General features: G+C 65.1%; 2 protein-coding genes across 6 annotated transcripts; one reads left to right on the forward strand and one right to left on the reverse strand.

The window, feature by feature from the left end:
* Positions 1-269: 269 nt before the first annotated feature.
* On the forward strand, positions 270-6,957 carry MOV10 (Mov10 RNA helicase). 3 transcript variants are annotated; one of them, XM_074564100.1, is made up of 22 exons: positions 270-459; positions 1,111-1,207; positions 1,329-1,462; positions 1,555-1,784; positions 1,864-2,104; positions 2,346-2,468; positions 2,575-2,728; positions 2,808-2,962; positions 3,095-3,271; positions 3,357-3,504; positions 3,595-3,756; positions 3,842-3,945; positions 4,161-4,258; positions 4,358-4,477; positions 4,563-4,665; positions 4,881-5,004; positions 5,084-5,275; positions 5,418-5,492; positions 5,576-5,701; positions 5,864-5,952; positions 6,124-6,245; positions 6,457-6,957. In XM_074564100.1, exons 1-21 carry the CDS (start codon positions 326-328, stop codon positions 6,236-6,238), a joined length of 2,901 nt encoding a protein of 966 aa, XP_074420201.1. In that variant the 5' UTR covers positions 270-325; the 3' UTR covers positions 6,239-6,245; positions 6,457-6,957. The 3 variants fall into 3 exon arrangements, with proteins under 3 accessions (XP_074420201.1, XP_074420202.1, XP_074420203.1); XM_074564101.1 differs by having other exon boundaries at positions 6,426-6,947; XM_074564102.1 differs by having other exon boundaries at positions 6,692-6,947.
* A 347-nt stretch (positions 6,958-7,304) lies between these two features.
* RHOC (ras homolog family member C) lies at positions 7,305-16,798 on the reverse strand. Of its 3 annotated transcripts, none has more exons than XM_074564106.1 (6): positions 16,667-16,736; positions 14,886-15,150; positions 9,123-9,280; positions 8,728-8,848; positions 8,303-8,433; positions 7,305-8,130 (listed from the first exon to the last, which is right to left on the reverse strand). In XM_074564106.1, exons 2-6 carry the CDS (start codon positions 14,905-14,907, stop codon positions 7,957-7,959), a joined length of 606 nt encoding a protein of 201 aa, XP_074420207.1. In that variant the 5' UTR covers positions 14,908-15,150; positions 16,667-16,736; the 3' UTR covers positions 7,305-7,956. The 3 variants fall into 3 exon arrangements, with proteins under 3 accessions (XP_074420207.1, XP_074420208.1, XP_074420209.1); XM_074564107.1 differs by having other exon boundaries at positions 15,078-15,150; positions 16,667-16,689; XM_074564108.1 differs by lacking the exon at positions 14,886-15,150 and having other exon boundaries at positions 16,667-16,798.
* Positions 16,799-17,558: the final 760 nt, after the last annotated feature.

Consider the following 17,558-nt stretch of genomic DNA (forward strand, 5'->3'; position numbering starts at 1 on the left):
GGGGTGCCGGGCTGGGCCAGCCCCCGCCCCAACCCCTCCGCTCGCAGCCGGGGCGATTCCCCCCACCCCGGGCATGCCGCAGCCGGGACCCTCTGCGGGACGCGGGGCCAGGCGTTGCTCCCACCGGCCGATGCTGCGGGGACCCCGGGCTGCGGGGCCAGAGGCGGCGCCAGGAGCCGCGCCCCGTCCCCCCCCCAGCCCCGCGCGGGCGGGCCCGCAGGGCGCACGGCCCCTTTCGCTTTCGTTTCCCTGCGGGGCCAGCCCCGGCCCGGCACAGCCCGGCACAGCCCGGCCCCGGCCCGGCGCAGCCTGCTTCGGCTCGGCCATGCCGCGGTTCAGCGTGGCGGAGGCCAGGCGGTGGGGGGATCAGTTCGTGCAGTTCCTGCGGGACACGGGCCGGGAGCAGGAGAGCCGGCGGGACACGCTGCGCAGCGTCTACACCCAGGAGTTTCGGGGCAGGTGAGAGCCCTCGGCCGAACCCGGGCAGCATCGCCTGGGACGGTCCCCCCAGCCAGCATCATCCATTCCCCTGGCCAGCACCACTGGTACCTGGCCACCATTGCCGGCCCCTGGCCAGCATCACTGGGGCTTCATGTGGTGTGTCAAGCCAGCTCCGGCCAGGAGCTGGGTGTGAGGGTGGCACTGGGGAGGCACTGGGAGGTGGGGGTTTCGGGTGCTCTCCTCCGTTCCCTGCCTGGGTGGGATAGAGAGCATGTGCTTACCGAGCAGCTTGGAGACACCCGGACCAGTTAAATTCAAGTGCAGGGGCTCCGTTCTCTCCAGGCACGGAGGACACAGAGCAGCATTGCCAGGCAGCCTGTGGCCCGCTGGGCTGTGGATGGAGTGAGTGGCAAAACTGCCTCTCTGGATGCCAGCCCTGTGTACCCCCAAGCCCCACCATCTCGCCACAGCCCTGCTGGGATGTTCCCTGGCTGCAGGGACCCACCCGGCAGCCGCCTGGGCGCAGCAGTGGGCGCCCGCAGTGCACCATTCTTCCTATTTCACCCCGCTGACACTGGTCATGCTGGCCCCTGTGCAATGTCACCGCTGTTAATCATTGGCAAAGATGGGGTCCAGCCCACGTAGAACCTCTCTCTCTCGTCTGTGCAGGACTGATACAAGGATTCCCAGCTTCTCCTGCATCTTGTACGCGCTGAAGGTGACCCAGCGGGCCCACGTGCACGGGGAGTCTGTGCACTTCAAGAAGGTGAGGGGGGCCCCAGGCTGGGGCTGCGCAGGGGCTCCCGTGCCCACCGGGGCTGGCTCCATGGGAGCCCCTGACCCTGGCAGGACCCCGGGGCCACACTGATCCCGGCTGCTCCTTGCAGGAGAAGAGGCGTGTGGTAGTGGCAGACCAGTACCGGAGACCCAGAACAAATGCACAGACGACGGCGTCCGCATCTGCCTCAGGCCAGCAGCCTGGCTCTGCTCCGCGAGTGCCCCAGAGCTGTGACAAGAAGCGGTACGAGCAGCAGCACCCTGCCCACGCCTGCCCTAGCACGGCCCCGGGGACCCCGGCCCCGGCTGGGGAAGCCTGACCCTCTCTTCCCGCAGGGCTGAGCTCAAGCACGGGGTGGAGATCGTCTCGGAGCACGACCAGGGCAATGGGAAAATCCGCTTCCCGGTGGTGCCTGGCGAGCCCCAGACGGTCACCCTCCTGGTGCAGAACCACGGGGCGGAGGCCGTGACGCTGCGCCGGTGCCAGCCACACCAGCAGCGCCGGGAGTTCTCCTTTGCGGACGAGCAAGGGGTGACGCAGGGCCAGTCCCTGCTGTTGCATCCAGGTAGGGCACCGTCCCCTGCCCTGCACCCTGCCCCGCCAGGGGAGAGGAGGGACCCAGCTCTCGCCTCATTGCATCGCAGGCGGCACGTACCCCATCCAGGTGCGGTGCCTGGCCACCTGCAACGGGTGCTTCCACACTGTGCTGCTCTTCGAGTTCACCAAGGAGCTGGACAAGCCCTTCAGCATCAGGCGCCACATCGCTGCCGTCGCCGAGAGCCAGCTGGCCAAGGACCTGGGGCCCTCGGCGCCCTTCCAGCCATACCAGGCCAGCCTCCGGCACCCTGTCACCGTCATCACCGAGGATGGCATTCCCCCTGACAGGTACGTGGCAGTGTCACCTCCTGCCATCCCGCACGGAGGGCCCTGGCCTGTTCTCTGGCTGGGGCAAGGCTCAGCTTCTTGGGACCTGGCTGTCCGGCACCCTGGGACAGTTCTTCATCCCTGTGCAATGGCTGGTGACGGCAGGGTTGGGGACACTCTGCTTGCCGGGGCCGTGGGTGGTTGCAGCGCAGGGGGAGCCCAGGCCTGTAGTCCCTGTGGCACCGCTGTCCCCTCTGCCCAGGTCCCTGAAAAATGACCTGGAGAGGGAAATCCCTCTGGGCATCTACCAGTACCCGAAGAGCCTCAAGGACATGATCCTGTTCGGACCCAACGCTAACACCGGCTCCCGCTGGGCTGCCATGCAGTGAGTGCCACGGGGTGGGCGCAACGCCGCCCGGCCCTGCACCTCCCACCCGCTGCCCCTTGGCCGGGGTGTCCCTGGGGCACGGTGATGTCTCTGCTGCCCACAGGTTGCTGCTGGAGGCCCCCCTTCAGGCTGGGAACTACCAGCAGAAGTTCCAGCTGCTGCTGCACCTGGAGGAGATCCAGATGGAGGTGGCCATCCGGCGCTACGACATGCAGGACGTGCCCATGGTGCAGGACAGGGGGCTGCTGGTCCTCGACGTGCGTAGCGGGAGCTGGGGGGGGGGAGGGGTGCTGGGGCTCCCGGGGCGCCCAGCGTCATGCCGGCCGCTTGCCACAGGTGCCCGGCGTGGCTGAGAACCGCCCGTCTGTGCTGAGGGGGGACCACCTCTTCGCCCACCTGAGCAGTGAGCGGGACCACTCCCCGCTCGTGCAGTACAAGGGCTACGTGCACAGTGTGGAGCTGGAGAAGGTCAAGCTGGGCTTCTCCTCCAAGTGAGTGCTGTCGGGCCCCGGCTGGGCTGGCGGGGACCTGGCAGCCTTGCTTGGACGCGCCGAAAGCCAGGTGTGGGCCAGGGAGGGCAGGGGGGAGCATCCCCGTGCTCTGCTCACACCGCTCCTTCCCAGGCTGCAGAAGAAGTTTGTCAACAACCTGAAGTTCGACGTGACCTTCACCTTCAGACGGCTGCCGCTGCAGGTCCAGCACCGGGCCGCAGCCCTGGCCATGCAGCGCGGCTTGTCCAGCCTCCTCTTCCCCACCGCCTCCTGCCACAAGTCCCTCTTCCCAGGCGCCTTCCAGCCCCGGTGGGTCCCCGCGCCTGCGGGATGGGAGGGGACGGGGACCTGGGAGGGGATGGGGACCCGGCACACTCAGCCTCTGCTGCCACAGGTGGTTCGACCGCAAGCTGCAGGCGAACGAAGAGCAGTGCAGAGCCGTGACGAACATCGTGACGGGGATGTCCAGGCCAGCCCCGTACCTCATCTTTGGCCCCCCCGGGACTGGCAAGACAGTCACCATCGTGGAAGCCATCAAGCAGGTGAGTGGCCAGGGGCCAGATCCAGCCCCGGGCATCGCTGCCCACCCTGGCCCGTGGGACTCAGCGCGGTCGCCCCCTCCTCCCACCTAGGTATGGACGTGCTTCGAGGATGCCCGGATCTTGGCTTGCGCCCCTTCCGGCAGTGCCTCAGACCTGCTGTGCCAGCGCCTCATCAAGGACATCGCTCCCCGGTACATCTACAGGCTCATCGGCAGCTCCAGGAACTACCAGGAGGTGCCTCCCGATATCAGGGTAGGTCCCTGTCCCTTTGTCCCACAGCACGGCCGGGCTGGCACCCCCAGGGAGAGCAGGATCCCACCGAAGACTTGTGTTTCAGCCCTGCTGTAACTGGGACGATGGGCAGAGCTGCTACGTGTACCCGAGCAAGGATCACCTGCGGCGCTACCGGATCCTCATCACCACGCTGGTGACTGCGGGAAGGTCAGAGGACCTGGGGGGGTCCCCACCACCCGCAGTGGGTGGACCCGGGGCTGCCTTGCACCCGGACGGTGAGGGCAGCCCCGCTGGGGCGCAGCGGGGAGGGGGTACGGAGGAGGATGGGTGGCAGGGGATGAGGGAGGGTGAGGGCAAAGGCAAGGAATGACGGCCAGCCGGGGCAGGGATGCCAAGGCAGCCTCACTCCACCTCTCCCCCAGGCTGGTGTCGGCCAACTTCCCTCCAGGGTTTTTCTCCCACGTCTTCATCGACGAGTGCGGTCACGCGATAGAGCCGGAGAGCGTGGTCGCCATCGCAGGTGAGTGGTGCCCAGCTGCCATCTTGGGGACCAGCATCTCTGCATGGCCCAGGGACCCCCCTGACCCCCTGTCCCCTGCTGAGCTCTCCCTCTGCCCAGGGCTCCTGACCGTCATGGACCCAGAGACCAACCCCAACGGGGGGCAGCTGGTGCTGGCAGGAGACCCCCAGCAGCTGGGCCCTATCCTGAGGTCGCCACTGGCCATCAAGCACGGCTTGGGTGAGTGGGGAGAGGGGTGGGAGCGCTGCCAGCGCCCGGGGGCCGAGCAGCCTTGCAGGGAGCCACAGGGTCTCGCTGGGCGCAGGCACCTCGCTGCTGGAGAGGCTGATGCTGCACAACCCCCTATACAAGAAGTCGAGCGCAGGATACGACCCGCAGTTCGTCACCAAACTGCTCTGGAACTACAGGTGGGGGATGGGGCCAGCGCGGGGACGGGCAGGGACGGGGCTGCTCTGCTGAGCGCGGCTCGGCACAGGATCCGTGCGGGCACCCCGGCTCCCCAGCACCTCGTGGTGCCCGGCTGGTGCGGGAGAGGGGAGCGCACCCCCTGTCCCGCACACGGTGCCCGGAGGGTGCTGGGGCCACGCGGCAGCCGCCCTGGGCACTGTCCTGCCTCTGCCAGGTCCCACGAGGCCATCCTCAGGATCCCCAACGAGCTCTTCTACGACAGCGAGCTGAAGGCCTGTGAGAGAATCGAGCCCGATGTCCGGAGTCTGTATTGCGCCTGGGATGAGCTTCCCAAAAAAGTGAGGGGGGCAGCAGGGAAGGGGCCCGGGGCAGCCCCGAGCCGCAGGCGGAGCAGAGCCCAACGCTCTCCACCCCCAGGGCTTCCCCATCATCTTCCACGGGGTTTGCGGGGAAGATCGTCGAGAGGGCACAAGCCCTTCGTTCTTCAACACGGCTGAGATCGAGGTGCTCGTCCACTACCTCAAGAAGCTGCTGCAGAGCCGGGGCAAGGGGGGCTGCCCCAGCGTCTCGCCCAAGGAGGTCGGCATCATCTCTCCTTACAGGAAGCAGGTGAGGGGCACGGCTCTGCGGGCAGGGGACGGGCAGAGAGCTCCCCAGGGGACAGGGGACACTGGGACGGATGGGCAGCCCCGGGGCTGGCCCACGAGGACAGCTGTGTGGTGGCTGGATCGTGCTGCGTGCCTCCCCCCAGGTGGAGAAGATCCGGAAAGCCATCACCTCCCTGGACCCTGTCCTGCGGACACTGCAGGACATCAAGCTGCTGAAGGTACGGTCCTGGGCGTGGGGGGAGAGGAACCCACCCCAGCCCGGGGGTGCTCCCCGGCCCCTCACCTGCTGTCCCTGCCCCAGGTGGGCTCCGTGGAGGAGTTCCAGGGCCAGGAGCGGCGCGTCATCCTCATCTCCACCGTGCGCAGCTGCAGTGAGTACTTCCAGCTCGACCAGACCTTCAAGCTGGGCTTCCTCAAGAACCCCAAGGTACCGTGCTGCCCCGAGCAGACCCGTCTCCCTCGACACAGGCAGGCAGAGATTCTCCGGGTGCTGCGCACCGCACCGGAGCTGCCTGCACCCAGGTGGGGCTGGGGAGGGACCGAGAGGCGCCGCTGCAGGGTAAAGCCCTGGCTCTTGTTCTCTTTTCAGAGGCTGAACGTGGCCATCACGAGGGCCAAGGCGCTGCTGATCGTGGTGGGAAACCCGGCCGTGCTCAGCAAGGACCCGCACTGGCAGAGGTCAGCTTCCCCGCCTGCGCCTGGCCCCTCCACACACGCTGCTCGCGAGCCCTTCCCTGCTGCCAGCGGATGGTGCCCGGCCATGCCAGCGCCACGCAGGCAGCGAGGCCAGTGCAGGCAGCGAGGCCAGTGCCGCCTCCCGCTCACGCTGCCCTCGCTCTGCGCCCGCAGGTTCCTCAGGTACTGCAAGGAGGAGGGCGGCTACACAGGCTACCCCTACGAGGACGAAAGCGCGGCGGAGGATGGCCTCGCCACCGACCTCCACGCGCTGCGCCTCAGCGATTAGCAGCCAGGTGAGCAGGGCTGGCAGCTGCCGGCGGGGCGAGGGGCGGCAGAGCGGCCGTGCTGCAGTGGCACCGAGCCCAGCACGGGTCCGTGTGTGCGAGGGGCACTGGGCGGCTCCTCCTGCAGCAAACGCGACAGGGCTCAGGACGGGCTCTCGCTTAAGGGCTGCCTGTCCCCTCCCGAGACAGGGGCCAGCTCTGCCACGGGGTTTCTCTGCAGGAAACCCGCCTGGGAAAGGAGGAGAAGCCCCGTGGAGTCCCAGCACCCCTTACCCTGCCCCTGGCCCGCAGCAGCCGCCTGCTCTCCCCCTCCTTGGTCCCGGGGTGCTCCGTGCATCCCTGCGGGGATGGGGTTGAGCCCACGGGGCAAGGGGGTCCTGCCCAGGGCACGCACCTCCCCTCGCAGAGCGGGGCTGTGCCGGCGCTGCACTGGGACCACTCCCCATTTTAAACAGTTTTTGATACGGCCGTGGAAAGCTGATCGCCTGTGACTGGTCTCACCGTTCAGTGAATGGCTTAAGCGAGAGTCCGGCCTCGGAAGAGCATCACTGGGTGCGCAGGGGAGCTCAGAGCCGCTGCGGTGGGTGACCGGGGTGCAGGCAGGGACCCGGCCAGGCGCTGGGTTTCCCCACCAGGCAGCTGCCTGGCCCGAGAGCTGGCACGGCCACACAGGCACACTTCACTCTGTTTCCCTGGAATAAATGTTTAGATAAAAACGGTGTATTGATGTTGTCCTGGGCCCTGCCCCAACCTGCTCTGGGCTGGTCACAGAGGAGGGATGGCTCCAGCAGTGACGGTAGCATCTGTCACACCAGGGACTGGGTACGGCTGGGAAACGCCCACCCGGCCCTTCCCACATACGCTGCGCCCTGGGTCTTACCCAAGCACATGGTGACGAGCCCTGATCCTGCTCCGAGCCCTGATCCTGCTCCAGCAGCTGAAGCGAGAGGGGCTGGGAGCCAAGCAAGCCACCCCCACAGTGCATGGATCCGGTCCCCAGGCAGCAGCCTGGGCCAGCCCAGAGGCATGGAGGACAGCCAGAAGGATGCCACGCAAGCAGAGTTACAATTACTAAAATACCAGTTTGCATTTATTCTCCCAATTACGCAGTTCAATTTACTGGTGCTACGTCCGTGACCAGTGCAGGCTCGGGGGCGGCGTTGCCGGCAGAGCTGGGCAGAGGCGCTGCCCCAGCGCGGGTCCTGGCAGCAGAGTGCTTCTGGCAGCGGCCAAGCCTGGCTCCGCACGCAGACGGGGCTGAAACCTGCCCTGGGCAAGTCTGTACAAAACCCCGGTGTGTGCCGCCCGCACGGCTGAGGGGAGCGGGCAGAGCACCCCAGGGCCCAGCAGACCCCCCAGGCGAGCAGCGGGCAGCAGCCAGCGGCACCTCCCGCTTCCGTGGCACCTGCCCGGAGCCGGGGAGGAAGAGCAAACGCTGCGACAGTCCCCATGGGAGAGGCTAAACCAGGGAGATCGGTACAAAATGGGGCGACACAGAGAGCTACGTAAATGCCTGGCCCGTAGAGAGCAGCAGGGACTGAAGGCACTGGCCTCTCACGGCCCCGGGGCCACGCAGGGACACCCCCCGGCCTGGGGTGGCAGCTCTCGAGCAGAGGGTTCGGGGCAGGTACTGGCACCGCAGGGTCCCGTGTCGGCCGCCTGCAGCGGTCCCTCCCCGGGCAGCGGGTGCAGGCAGCTGCCTCCTGGCCAGCCGGGCTGCTCAGAGCAGCGGGCAGCCCCTGCGCTTCTTGTTCTTCCGGACCTGCAGGCCTGCGCGGGTGGCCATCTCAAACACCTCCCGCACGCCCTCCTTCGTCTTGGCCGAGCACTCGAGATAGCCGAAGGCATTGATCCTGTTGGCCATGTCCCTCCCCTCCTCTGGCTTCACCGGCTCCTAGAACGCATTAAAAACATTGCCAGAAAACATCAGCAAAAGCGCAGTGACTGCCCTTGGGGCGTCCAGCCCTTAGTGCCAGGATCCGGCACAGCAAAGGGGAGTCCCAGCAAGGCAGCACGGGACGAGGGGGGCCACTGGCCGAGGCAGCGGGACCCAGGGCTGCCCCCACCTGCTTCATCTTCGCCAGCTCCCGCCGCGTGTGCTCGTCGTTCCGCAGGTCCTTCTTGTTCCCCACCAGGATGATGGGCACGTTGGGGCAGAAGTGCTTCACCTCCGGCGTCCACTTCTCAGGGATGTTCTCTGCAACGAGCACACGTGGACCCCCCTGAGCCGAGGGGCTGCTCCCCCCCTGCGCCCCTCGCAGCTGTGGGAACTGGCGCCGGGCTTTTCCCGTGGGGAGTGGAAAGAGCTTCCCCCTCGGCACCCTCCTCTCCCACCACCTCCACCAAGCCAGCACGTTCCCAGCATTTTCCTGGAGCACGCGCAGAGCCAGGAGATGGCGGGGAGGGGCAGCACGGGGGCTTCTCGAACCCTGGGGGGTTTAACACCCCGTCCTGGGGAGCCCCAGGTCCCCCCTCGCTCCCTGATCCCTACCGAGGCTATCCGGGCTGTCGATGGAAAAGCACATGAGGATAACATCTGTGTCCGGGTACGAGAGTGGCCGCAGCCTGTCGTAGTCCTCCTGTCCCGCCGTGTCCCACAGGGCCAGCTCCACCTGGGGGGGGAGAGGACACGGCTCACAGCTGGCAGATGGCCCGGCAGGAGCCAGCAGGTTTATCTTCCTCAGTTGTAGCTACGGTCTTCCTCAAACTGGGGCAGGTTCAGGGTGACCCAGAAACGCAGGACCCATGGGGCTCCCCCGAGCGCTGCGGATGCGTCTGAGCCCCGTCGACCAACCCACGGGGCAGCGCCGGGCGGTGGCACTGCCAGCGCGGGACCGCGGGGGCGAGGGGAAGGGCACAGCTCCAGCACCCCGCGACGGTCCCTACCTGCTTCCCGTCTACCTCTATATCGGCAATGTAGTTCTCGAACACGGTGGGTACGTAGACCTCGGGGAACTGGTCCTTGCTGAACACGATCAGCAGACATGTCTTTCCGCAGGCACCGTCTCCCACGATCACCAGCTTCTTCCTGATGGCCGCCATCGCTGCGGGGACAGGAGCGGGTGAGCGGGACAGAGCAGCCGTGGGCAGCCCATGCGCCCACCCCTCCCTCTCGCTGGGCCACCACCCCAACGGCTTTTCTGACGACCTCCGAGTTGCACACACCCACCGCTTTTATTTCAGATTATAAATTCTTCAGGGCAGAAACTGTACTCCAGGTTTCACCCAGGCACGTTCGCCGGCTCCCAAATAATCTGATCAGTGGCAGGAACGTGCCAAGCCGAGCTCTTGGAGGTCCAGGCGAGCACGACCTGTGCGCTGGCACCCGGTGCCGCGCTGGCCCTGTCCCAGCCCGTTTGACAAAGGAGCCTTTGCCACACAATCGCTGAGAGCCGACGCTGGCAGCGGCAGCGGGAGGAGCTGCCAGCCATCGCTCAGCAAACAGAGCCGAAACCCCGCGGTAAAGCAGGCTGCTTTCTGCCCCGAGTGAGAAGGACGCAGTCCTGCAAGTACAGCTACGCCCTCGCACCCTGGAGCTGCAAAAGGAGATTACAGCCAAGCCTGGGAATCGCCCGGGATGATGCCATGGAATGTCTGCCACGGCGTCCGAACGAGGCATGAGAAAATCAGCCGTGGTGGGATCACATCCCTCCCCGACCAAAATCTCTTGCCCATCCCCAGCTTCTCAGATGCTTCAGTCCAAAGAGCCGGACCCACTCCCCCGGCACCCGCGGCGCACGGCCAGCCCCCATCCCTGCAGAGACCCCGGGCAAGACGCAGGACGGCAGCTCAGGTCTAATCCCTGGAGAGGCGCAGGCTGCTCTGCGGGCTGGGGGACAGAGAGGTGACAGAGAACTGCTCAGAAGGCAGGGACGCTCCCGTCCTCCCACTGCGAAGGTCAGGAAGGCCCGGCCACCGCAGGCTTTGCATCGCACAGGGGCACCAACACCGAGCCCTGACAGCCGGGCGCCTGCCCCCCCCCGGGGCAACCACACCCACACCCGTCCCTGAAAAAAAAGAAGGAAAAGAGAAAAACCCGAGGCAGGCTGCATCATAATTAGCTGCAAGTGAAGGATTAAGAAATGAGACTCAGTGGCTGAGTCACATTTCAGGAGCAGCCCGGAGCGAGCTCCTCTCCTCCGCGCACTCCGCAGGTCACCACCAGGCTCCTGCCCCAAGGAACCTCCCCGAGGCTGGCACACAAACCCACGGGGACCTCGGGGGCCTCCCCAGCTCTCGCAAACCAAACTGCCCCACTGGCCGTGGGGTTGGGGCAGAACAGAGGAAGGTTTCCCCCAAATCCGGGCCAGACCCTGCCGCAGCCCCAGGTCTCTGCAGGGTAGGAGCACTTTGGCTCACAAGCCAGAGCAGGAATGGTTGGTGGCTGCTGAGTGCTGTGGAGCCGTTAACAAAAATAGCAAAACGGCACTTGTAAGGTGAGAAGAGCGAGGACGAAGGGCCACGTCCGGCAGGATCTGGCGATCCTCAGCATTAAAGACACATCCCAGTGGAGCAGCGTGTCCATACAGAGGACGAGCACATTTGTGCAACGCTAAAGTTGAGGAAAAAACCTTAAGTGCCCAAAGGGTCCCACTGCCAGGGGCTGAGTGTGGAGGGGAAACCCCGGCACGGCTCCTGGCTCCTTTCCTTCTGCTCTACGGCTCCTGCCTGGCCTGCCTCATCCCAAGGAGACGCGGTGTTTGGGTTGTGAAGGCAGATAAAAGGGCCGGAGGAGTCTGCTGCCTCCTGACCACTTGAGGAGGGAAAGCTTTCGAGGACAGCGTATCCCTGGGGACACAGGAAACCCATCACCCCACTGCAAACCATCCTCCTCTGAGCAAAGGCTCGTCCTCTCTCCAGCCATCACCTCCACGGCACGGAGAAAGGAGAGCTCACGGGCAAAAGCGGCTGCTTACTTAGAAAGCTCCTTTGCCCACCACAAACTGTGATTTGCTGCTTCGCGACTCTGTACCTCAAAGACGGACGGAGGAAGAAATGTGGTGTGGGACGCGCCGCTATCTGATCACAGAGCAGAGCAGGAGACACAGCTGCAGCACAAGGAACAGCCGACGCCGGGGAGGCAAACACCCGCTCCCGGACGGACGCGGAGACCTGCCCGTGCCGTCTGCCCATCCCACCTCAAACAAAGCCAAGCGGTGTCGGGCGCACGGTGCTGCGGGAGCGCGGCCGGCACGGCGAGGAGGGCGGCAGCTGCCCAGACTCTCGCTGCAGAGGCTGGGACGGGCTGGAGGAACCAGAGATGCTCCGACCCCAGAAGAGTCGCCGCACCCAGAGCTCCTTCCCACGGCTGCCGGTGTCCACCCTGACCCGGGACGGCTCCAGGCGCCGGCAGCTCCCAAGCCCGGCATGATGCCGAGTGGTGACTCAGCGGGCAGAGGCACTGTCCCCACCCGAAATCTCAGCACGACTCATTCCATTACTCACGACAGCGGCCCAGAAATAGCCCATTACCAACCCGGAGGCGGCGTGCAGAGGCGAGCGGGGTGAGGAGGCTGCGAGCACCGTGCTCCTCGGCGGCCAGCGGGGCTGCCCCGTCCCTGCCCTCGCCCGCGAGCCAGCGGCACCAGCGCCAGATGCCGGTGGCATCTGCTCGGGGAGGGATTAGCTCCTCTGCCAGGGGAAGCCTTGTCACTCTGCAGGACGAGGCTGGTCCCTGGGACAGGGGTGCCCGATGCAAAGGGCCTTGCACTGTTCCCAGACTGCGATGGGATAACAGAGAGTGGAAAATGTGGAGCCAGCCCACATCAGACGTGGAAATTCAGATTTTAAACTCTTCCGAGTGTTACCCACCCTGAGCCACAGCCCAGGGTGCCCAGCCAAGGGCAATCCCACCCGGCCCCGACGTGGGCGTGAGCAGCCCTTTGGGTGCCTCACTGCAGATGCCTCCTGCTCATCCGCAGAGATAACGAAAGGGAGCAGCGACTTCGCACCGGCACCGCCAAACCCCGCCGGGCTCCCATGGCGGGCATGGGGGATGGGCACAGGACCGGTCCGCGCCACCCGCGCTGACAGCACCGGCCTGACCCTGAGCCCGCAGCTCCTCCAGCACACCGAGGAATTGCAAAGTGAGACCAAATTGCTCTGCCCTACTTCCCAAGCAGCTATTCTGAAGCCACCACCATCCAACCAGGCAGCGCTCCAGGACAGCCCCTGCGTTATTGGCCTCTCCCAGCTTCGTGCCTCAAAATGTGAAGTTCCTGCTGAGCAGGAAAAGGGGAATTCCTCTGGCAGCAGGATGCGTCCATCATCCAGTGCCTGCTAGGGAACCTCAGGAAATGGCAGAGAAAGACGTTAACGCCTTGAAGAAGGAATCGCACAAGGGACAGAAATCTTTCAACAGACCTCCCCGGCGAGTCTCGGGCTCCCCGAGCCAACAGAGGGGTTTTGTTCTGAAGCAGAAATTCCCAAGCGCTGCTGCCACTGCTGGCCGCACCCCGGCCAGACCCGTTGCACCACCCGGCAGCCAAACCAGCTCCTTTCGCTGCTGCCCACAGCCCTGCCCAGAGGCACGACCCCGCAGCCCGGGTGGGGGGCACCGCGCTGTGCTGGGAGCAGCCCTCTCGCCGGGACACCCCCTTTGCAGGGACACCCCCTCCCACAGGGACACCCCCTCTCTCTCGCAGGGACACCCTCAGCGCTGCCGGCACAGCAGGGCCAGCTCCCCCCAGATGTCCCACTCCAAAACCTCTTTGTCCTGGAGCAGCGGCAGAGAGCGGGGCAAGGAGGGCCCAGCCCCCAGGCAGCACTCGAGCAGCCGCTCCCATGGCCCCGGTGATCTCCTCGCCCAGGGGTGGGAGAACAGCCCCAGGGTGTGTGTTCCTGCCCTGCTGAGCTGCCACCAAGCATCTCCTCACCGCCTGCCTGTCAGATGATTGGAAAATACATCTCTGCCCCGGCAGGTTTCCCGTCACTGCCCTCGGACTGCAGGCTCAGGGAACAACCAGCCCATTGCATGCAGCCCCGTCACCCCCAGCCCCATCACCCCCCAGCCCCATCACCCACCCGGATCCCCCGGCACCATGACACAATCACAGAAGGAAAACCACCTCTTTGAACAGACCGAGACCTTCCTGGCATTGCTGTGTCTTCAGCTCTGCTAAACTTTTCAATGCTTTAACAAACAAAAGCATCCAAGTGCTCGGTTGGACTGGTTTAACTCCTGTTTGGGAAGGAGCCGGGCTCACACGGCACAACGGGCTCAAGGTGTGTAACTGGATCTCAGAAACCCCAAAACACACCTTCAGCTCAGGCTGTGCAGCCTTGAATACAGAGGAGACCCACGGCAGCTCGCAGCATCCCGAGAGCAGGGAACTCCAGCAGGGAACACAGAAAATGTTTTCTAACCAGCGCAGCCAAGGACAAGCTGTCTCCACTTCTAAACATGGCCCTGTGTGTGCACAGGGCTGCTGCCACCGCCCCAGCACGCCAGGCGAGGGCACCTCGGGACAGGCCTCCGGAGAGGAGCCACTGGGCAAACAAGAGCCGCTTTGGGCAACCCCGCGCCACCATGGGCGCTGCCGCAGCCCGGGGGGCGCCCCCCTCCAGAGCCCCCCGAGCAGCTCTCCTCCCGCCCCGCCAACGGGTCACGGCTCCCATCAGCGCAGGATGGGACCTGTCCCCAGGTGAAAGCAATTGGAAGGGGACTGAAGGCGTTTGGGACAGTGACAGAGGCACAGGGGTCACTCGCGCGTTACCAGCAGAAAAACCCGCAGTGCTGTTTCACAACAGGAACGGCTGTAGCCGTAGGACTTGCTGGCACAGCCCGTGCAACGAAAACAGAGTAAACTTCCAAACTAAAATCTGAGAGGTGTGCCCACCGAGGGGAACTTAATTTGCCGAGACATCTAAATGATGGCCAAGCAGCACAGGAGAGGTGTCCCGGCAAGGGTCTCGGGTATCAGAGGGACTCCTACGCAGAAGCAGAAGAAAGTTCCAAAAAGGGCCTGAAGCGAAGAGCGATGCCAAAGGGAAACACAACAGCCAGGGCACAACTTTGGCCCCGAGCTCCCAGCAATCGCAGCTTCCCGACGACGGCAGCGGCGCCGGTTTTGGCACAGCAGCATCCGCAATTCCAGGCTCCCGCAGCCCCGGCCAGGCCAGGCTGGGCATTGCTGGGAGCGCAGAGACCAGCCTCCAGCCCTCGCTCACGCCAACAGCCCTCGCGACACCCCCAGCACGACCCACACCCACAGGCAACGCCAGGGCCTGCAGCTCAGAGCCCCCCCGTCCCGCTGGCCACCGCTGCACCGAGCGCCGAGGAAAGCGGTGCATTTACCCCCAGGAGAGCTGCCTGAAGCCGCCTTAAAACCTAGACCTGCCATACCCAAATGCCGAGCGATCATCAAAGAAGGGGCTCAAACTCAGTGCTTGATTTTTTCCTGAAACTGAGAGCTATTTTGGGGCGTGATGAGGCAGCCTGGCTTCACCGCACGCCCAGCGCGGCAGCAGGGCACCGCTGCCCAGACCCACAGCAGGGCGGCCAGGCTGGCCTCTGCTCACTGCTAAAGCCCACAAAAACATCCACAAGCAAAACAGAGAAAGGGACTTGGAACAGAAGAATTTTAAAGCCTAAACAAAGCTTGAACCACAAGTGCTTGAGCTTTGTGGGACAACGCTGCCTGCCCTTACCTCCTTTTCCAAAGGACATCATGCCATGTTCTTATTTTACCTCCCGCGGAAGTGACAGCCTTCCCAGGCTCACGGCAGACAAGTGTCTTGCTGAAAGCTTCAAATAACATGGCACAATCTCAGCGGACGCCTGTACTTGGGCAATGCCTGACTGCCCCGGGGCCGATCAATATTTGCTAATACATTCCTTACTTTTCATGTCAATACGCCTCTCCAGCGCAAACAGCAAGTTAGGAGGTGAGCCTGGTTAAACGCTCCCGATAACCTGTTGGAAGACAGTGACTTGGCTTATTTTCCGCTTAAAAAAACGTTTCCCTGGAGAAGCTGTAGTGGTCAGGAACACGGACCCAATCTGAAGTCCATAAAATCTCACATCGTCTCTACCTACACTGCCTGTAGCTGAGAAGGAGGCGCTGAACATAAACTGAAACTGTTCGGACACCAAAAGGCACTCGGCAAAATGAAAATAAAATGCCCCTGGTCTCAGTGAGACACAGAGAGCCAAAGCCACGGCCCCCCCGTCTCCGGCTGCGCACCCCGAGTACCTTGAAGCAACCCGGCATCACGCTGCCGGTTTCCCGGGGGTGTCGAGAGCCTGAGGCTGGATTTAGGGGGGTTGGCAGCCGCCGGAAGACTTGGCTGCCGGATTGTTAGTGCTGGAAACGGCCGCGCAGTCATGCTTTTGGAATGCTCCCTTGCTCCTAAGACATTACACAATTGTTTCTCCTCCCCGCAAGCCCCCCTAATATAAATGTTTAAAAATGAGCTCAGCAGTAAGCAAAGGGAACTTTTTTCCTTTTTCCGAAGAAAACACAGAGCGGCTGCTCCGTGAGCAAGGCCGCGCATGGGGACGCTGCTGAAGAGGGGGGTGTGGGAGGGATGGGGGGGACGGGGCAGCAGCCCCTGGGCTCTCACCCCAGCCTGGCCTGGGTCGGTCACTGGCTGGGGGGCAGCGGGGAGCCCCGTCTGGGCGGCACCCGTGAGTTGGGACCCACAGCCCAAGGCCACCCTCGAGGGACGACCTGCGGCGGCCAAACTGCTGCTGACCCATCCCTGCCCCACGCCCAGGGACCCCCACCCCATCCCAGGGACACCCATCCCGTCCATCCCCACCCAATGCCCACCGGGCCCCACCCAGCCCAGCTGGGGCACCCACACCCATGTCCTGCTCCCCCAGCAGCGCCCTGCACCCCACTCCCCACCCATAACCCCACATCCCAGTTCCCCCAGACCTCACCAGTAACCCCAGATGCCAGTTCTGACCCCACCAGTACCCCCAGACCCCAGCTGCCCAGCCCCCAGCACTGACCCCAGCCCCCTCTCCCCCCCACCCCAGCACTGACCCTACGCCCCACTAGTAACCCCACACCCTGGTTCCCCCAGACCCCACCAGTACCAGCAGCCCCACACCCCACCAGTAACACCACACCCCAGTTGCCCAGACCCCACCAGTAACTTCACACCCCACCAGTAACACCGCACCCCAGTTGCCCAGACCCCACCAGTAACCTCACACCCCACCAGTAACACCACACCCCAGTTGCCCAGACCCCACCAGTAACCTCACACCCCACCAGTAACACCGCATCCCAGTTCCCCCTGACCCCAGCTCTGACCCCACACCCACCAGTAACCCCAGGCTCCAGCTCTGACCCCACACTTTACCAGTACCCCCACACCCCAGTTTGCCCAGACCCCCCGCCCCCCCCAGCAGTGTCCCCCGCCGCTCATCCCCCCCAGACCCCGCACCCCAGCCCAGCCCAGCCCAGCCCAGCCCGCACCTCTCGTCGCCGCCGCCGCCGCCCCGCTCCCGGCCCCGGCTCCGCAGCGCGGCTCGGGCGGCACCGCCCCGTCCGGGGGCCGCCCGCGGCGGGCGGAGCGGCAGCGCCGAGCCCGGCCCAGCCGGAGGAGGGGGCCGGGGCCCTGCCCCTGTCCCAACCCGGCTCCGGGGACCCCCGAGACCCGCCGCCGGGTCCCCGCGGAGCCGCGGGCGGGGGGTGCCTCCGTCCAGCCCCGGCTCCCGGAGGGCTCCGGGCGGGGAGAGGGGCGATCCCGGCGCTGCCGCTCCCAAACCCCCTTCCAGGTGGGACCGAGAGCAAAGCTTCGCCCCTCCCCAGGCATCCCCCGCCGCCGGAGCGCCGCTCGGGGAGGCGCCTTTGCCCCGTGGCGCGGTTCTGGTGGCGCTCTGGGGGGGCAGGTCCCGGGGGGGGGGCCCAGCAGCAGAGCCCCATTGCGCCCCATCGCACCCCCTGTGCCGCCCCATGGGCTGCTCGAGGCAGGCCCCGTTTCCCACCCAAACGAACACAGCGGGGGGTGCGGGACATGCCCTGTCCCCCAGGATCTCGAGTCCCCTCCGCAGGGGCGCTGGCAGAGGGGGGCTGTGACACCCCAGGGCTGCGGGTCTCCTTGTGCACCACGGGTTTCGGCTGCTCCCCACGACGCCCCGGCTGCAGCGCTGAGTCCCTGTGGCTCAGCCAAGGAAAGGCAGCCCCAGGGTCCTGGCCCAGACCCAGGCTCATAAACTGCTGCTATTTTAAGGGCTCGGAGACAATTTTTCTTAATTTATCAAGCCCCAGGCCAGGAGCTGGTTCCAAAGGAAATGTTTCCTTAGTAAAAAAGGGAACCACAGAGGACGCTTTAAATGCCGCCTCTGACTCCTTGCCTTATCCAGCA

Source organism: Larus michahellis, chromosome 21 (assembly GCF_964199755.1).
Source record: "Larus michahellis chromosome 21, bLarMic1.1, whole genome shotgun sequence".
Taxonomy (NCBI): domain Eukaryota; kingdom Metazoa; phylum Chordata; class Aves; order Charadriiformes; family Laridae; genus Larus; species Larus michahellis.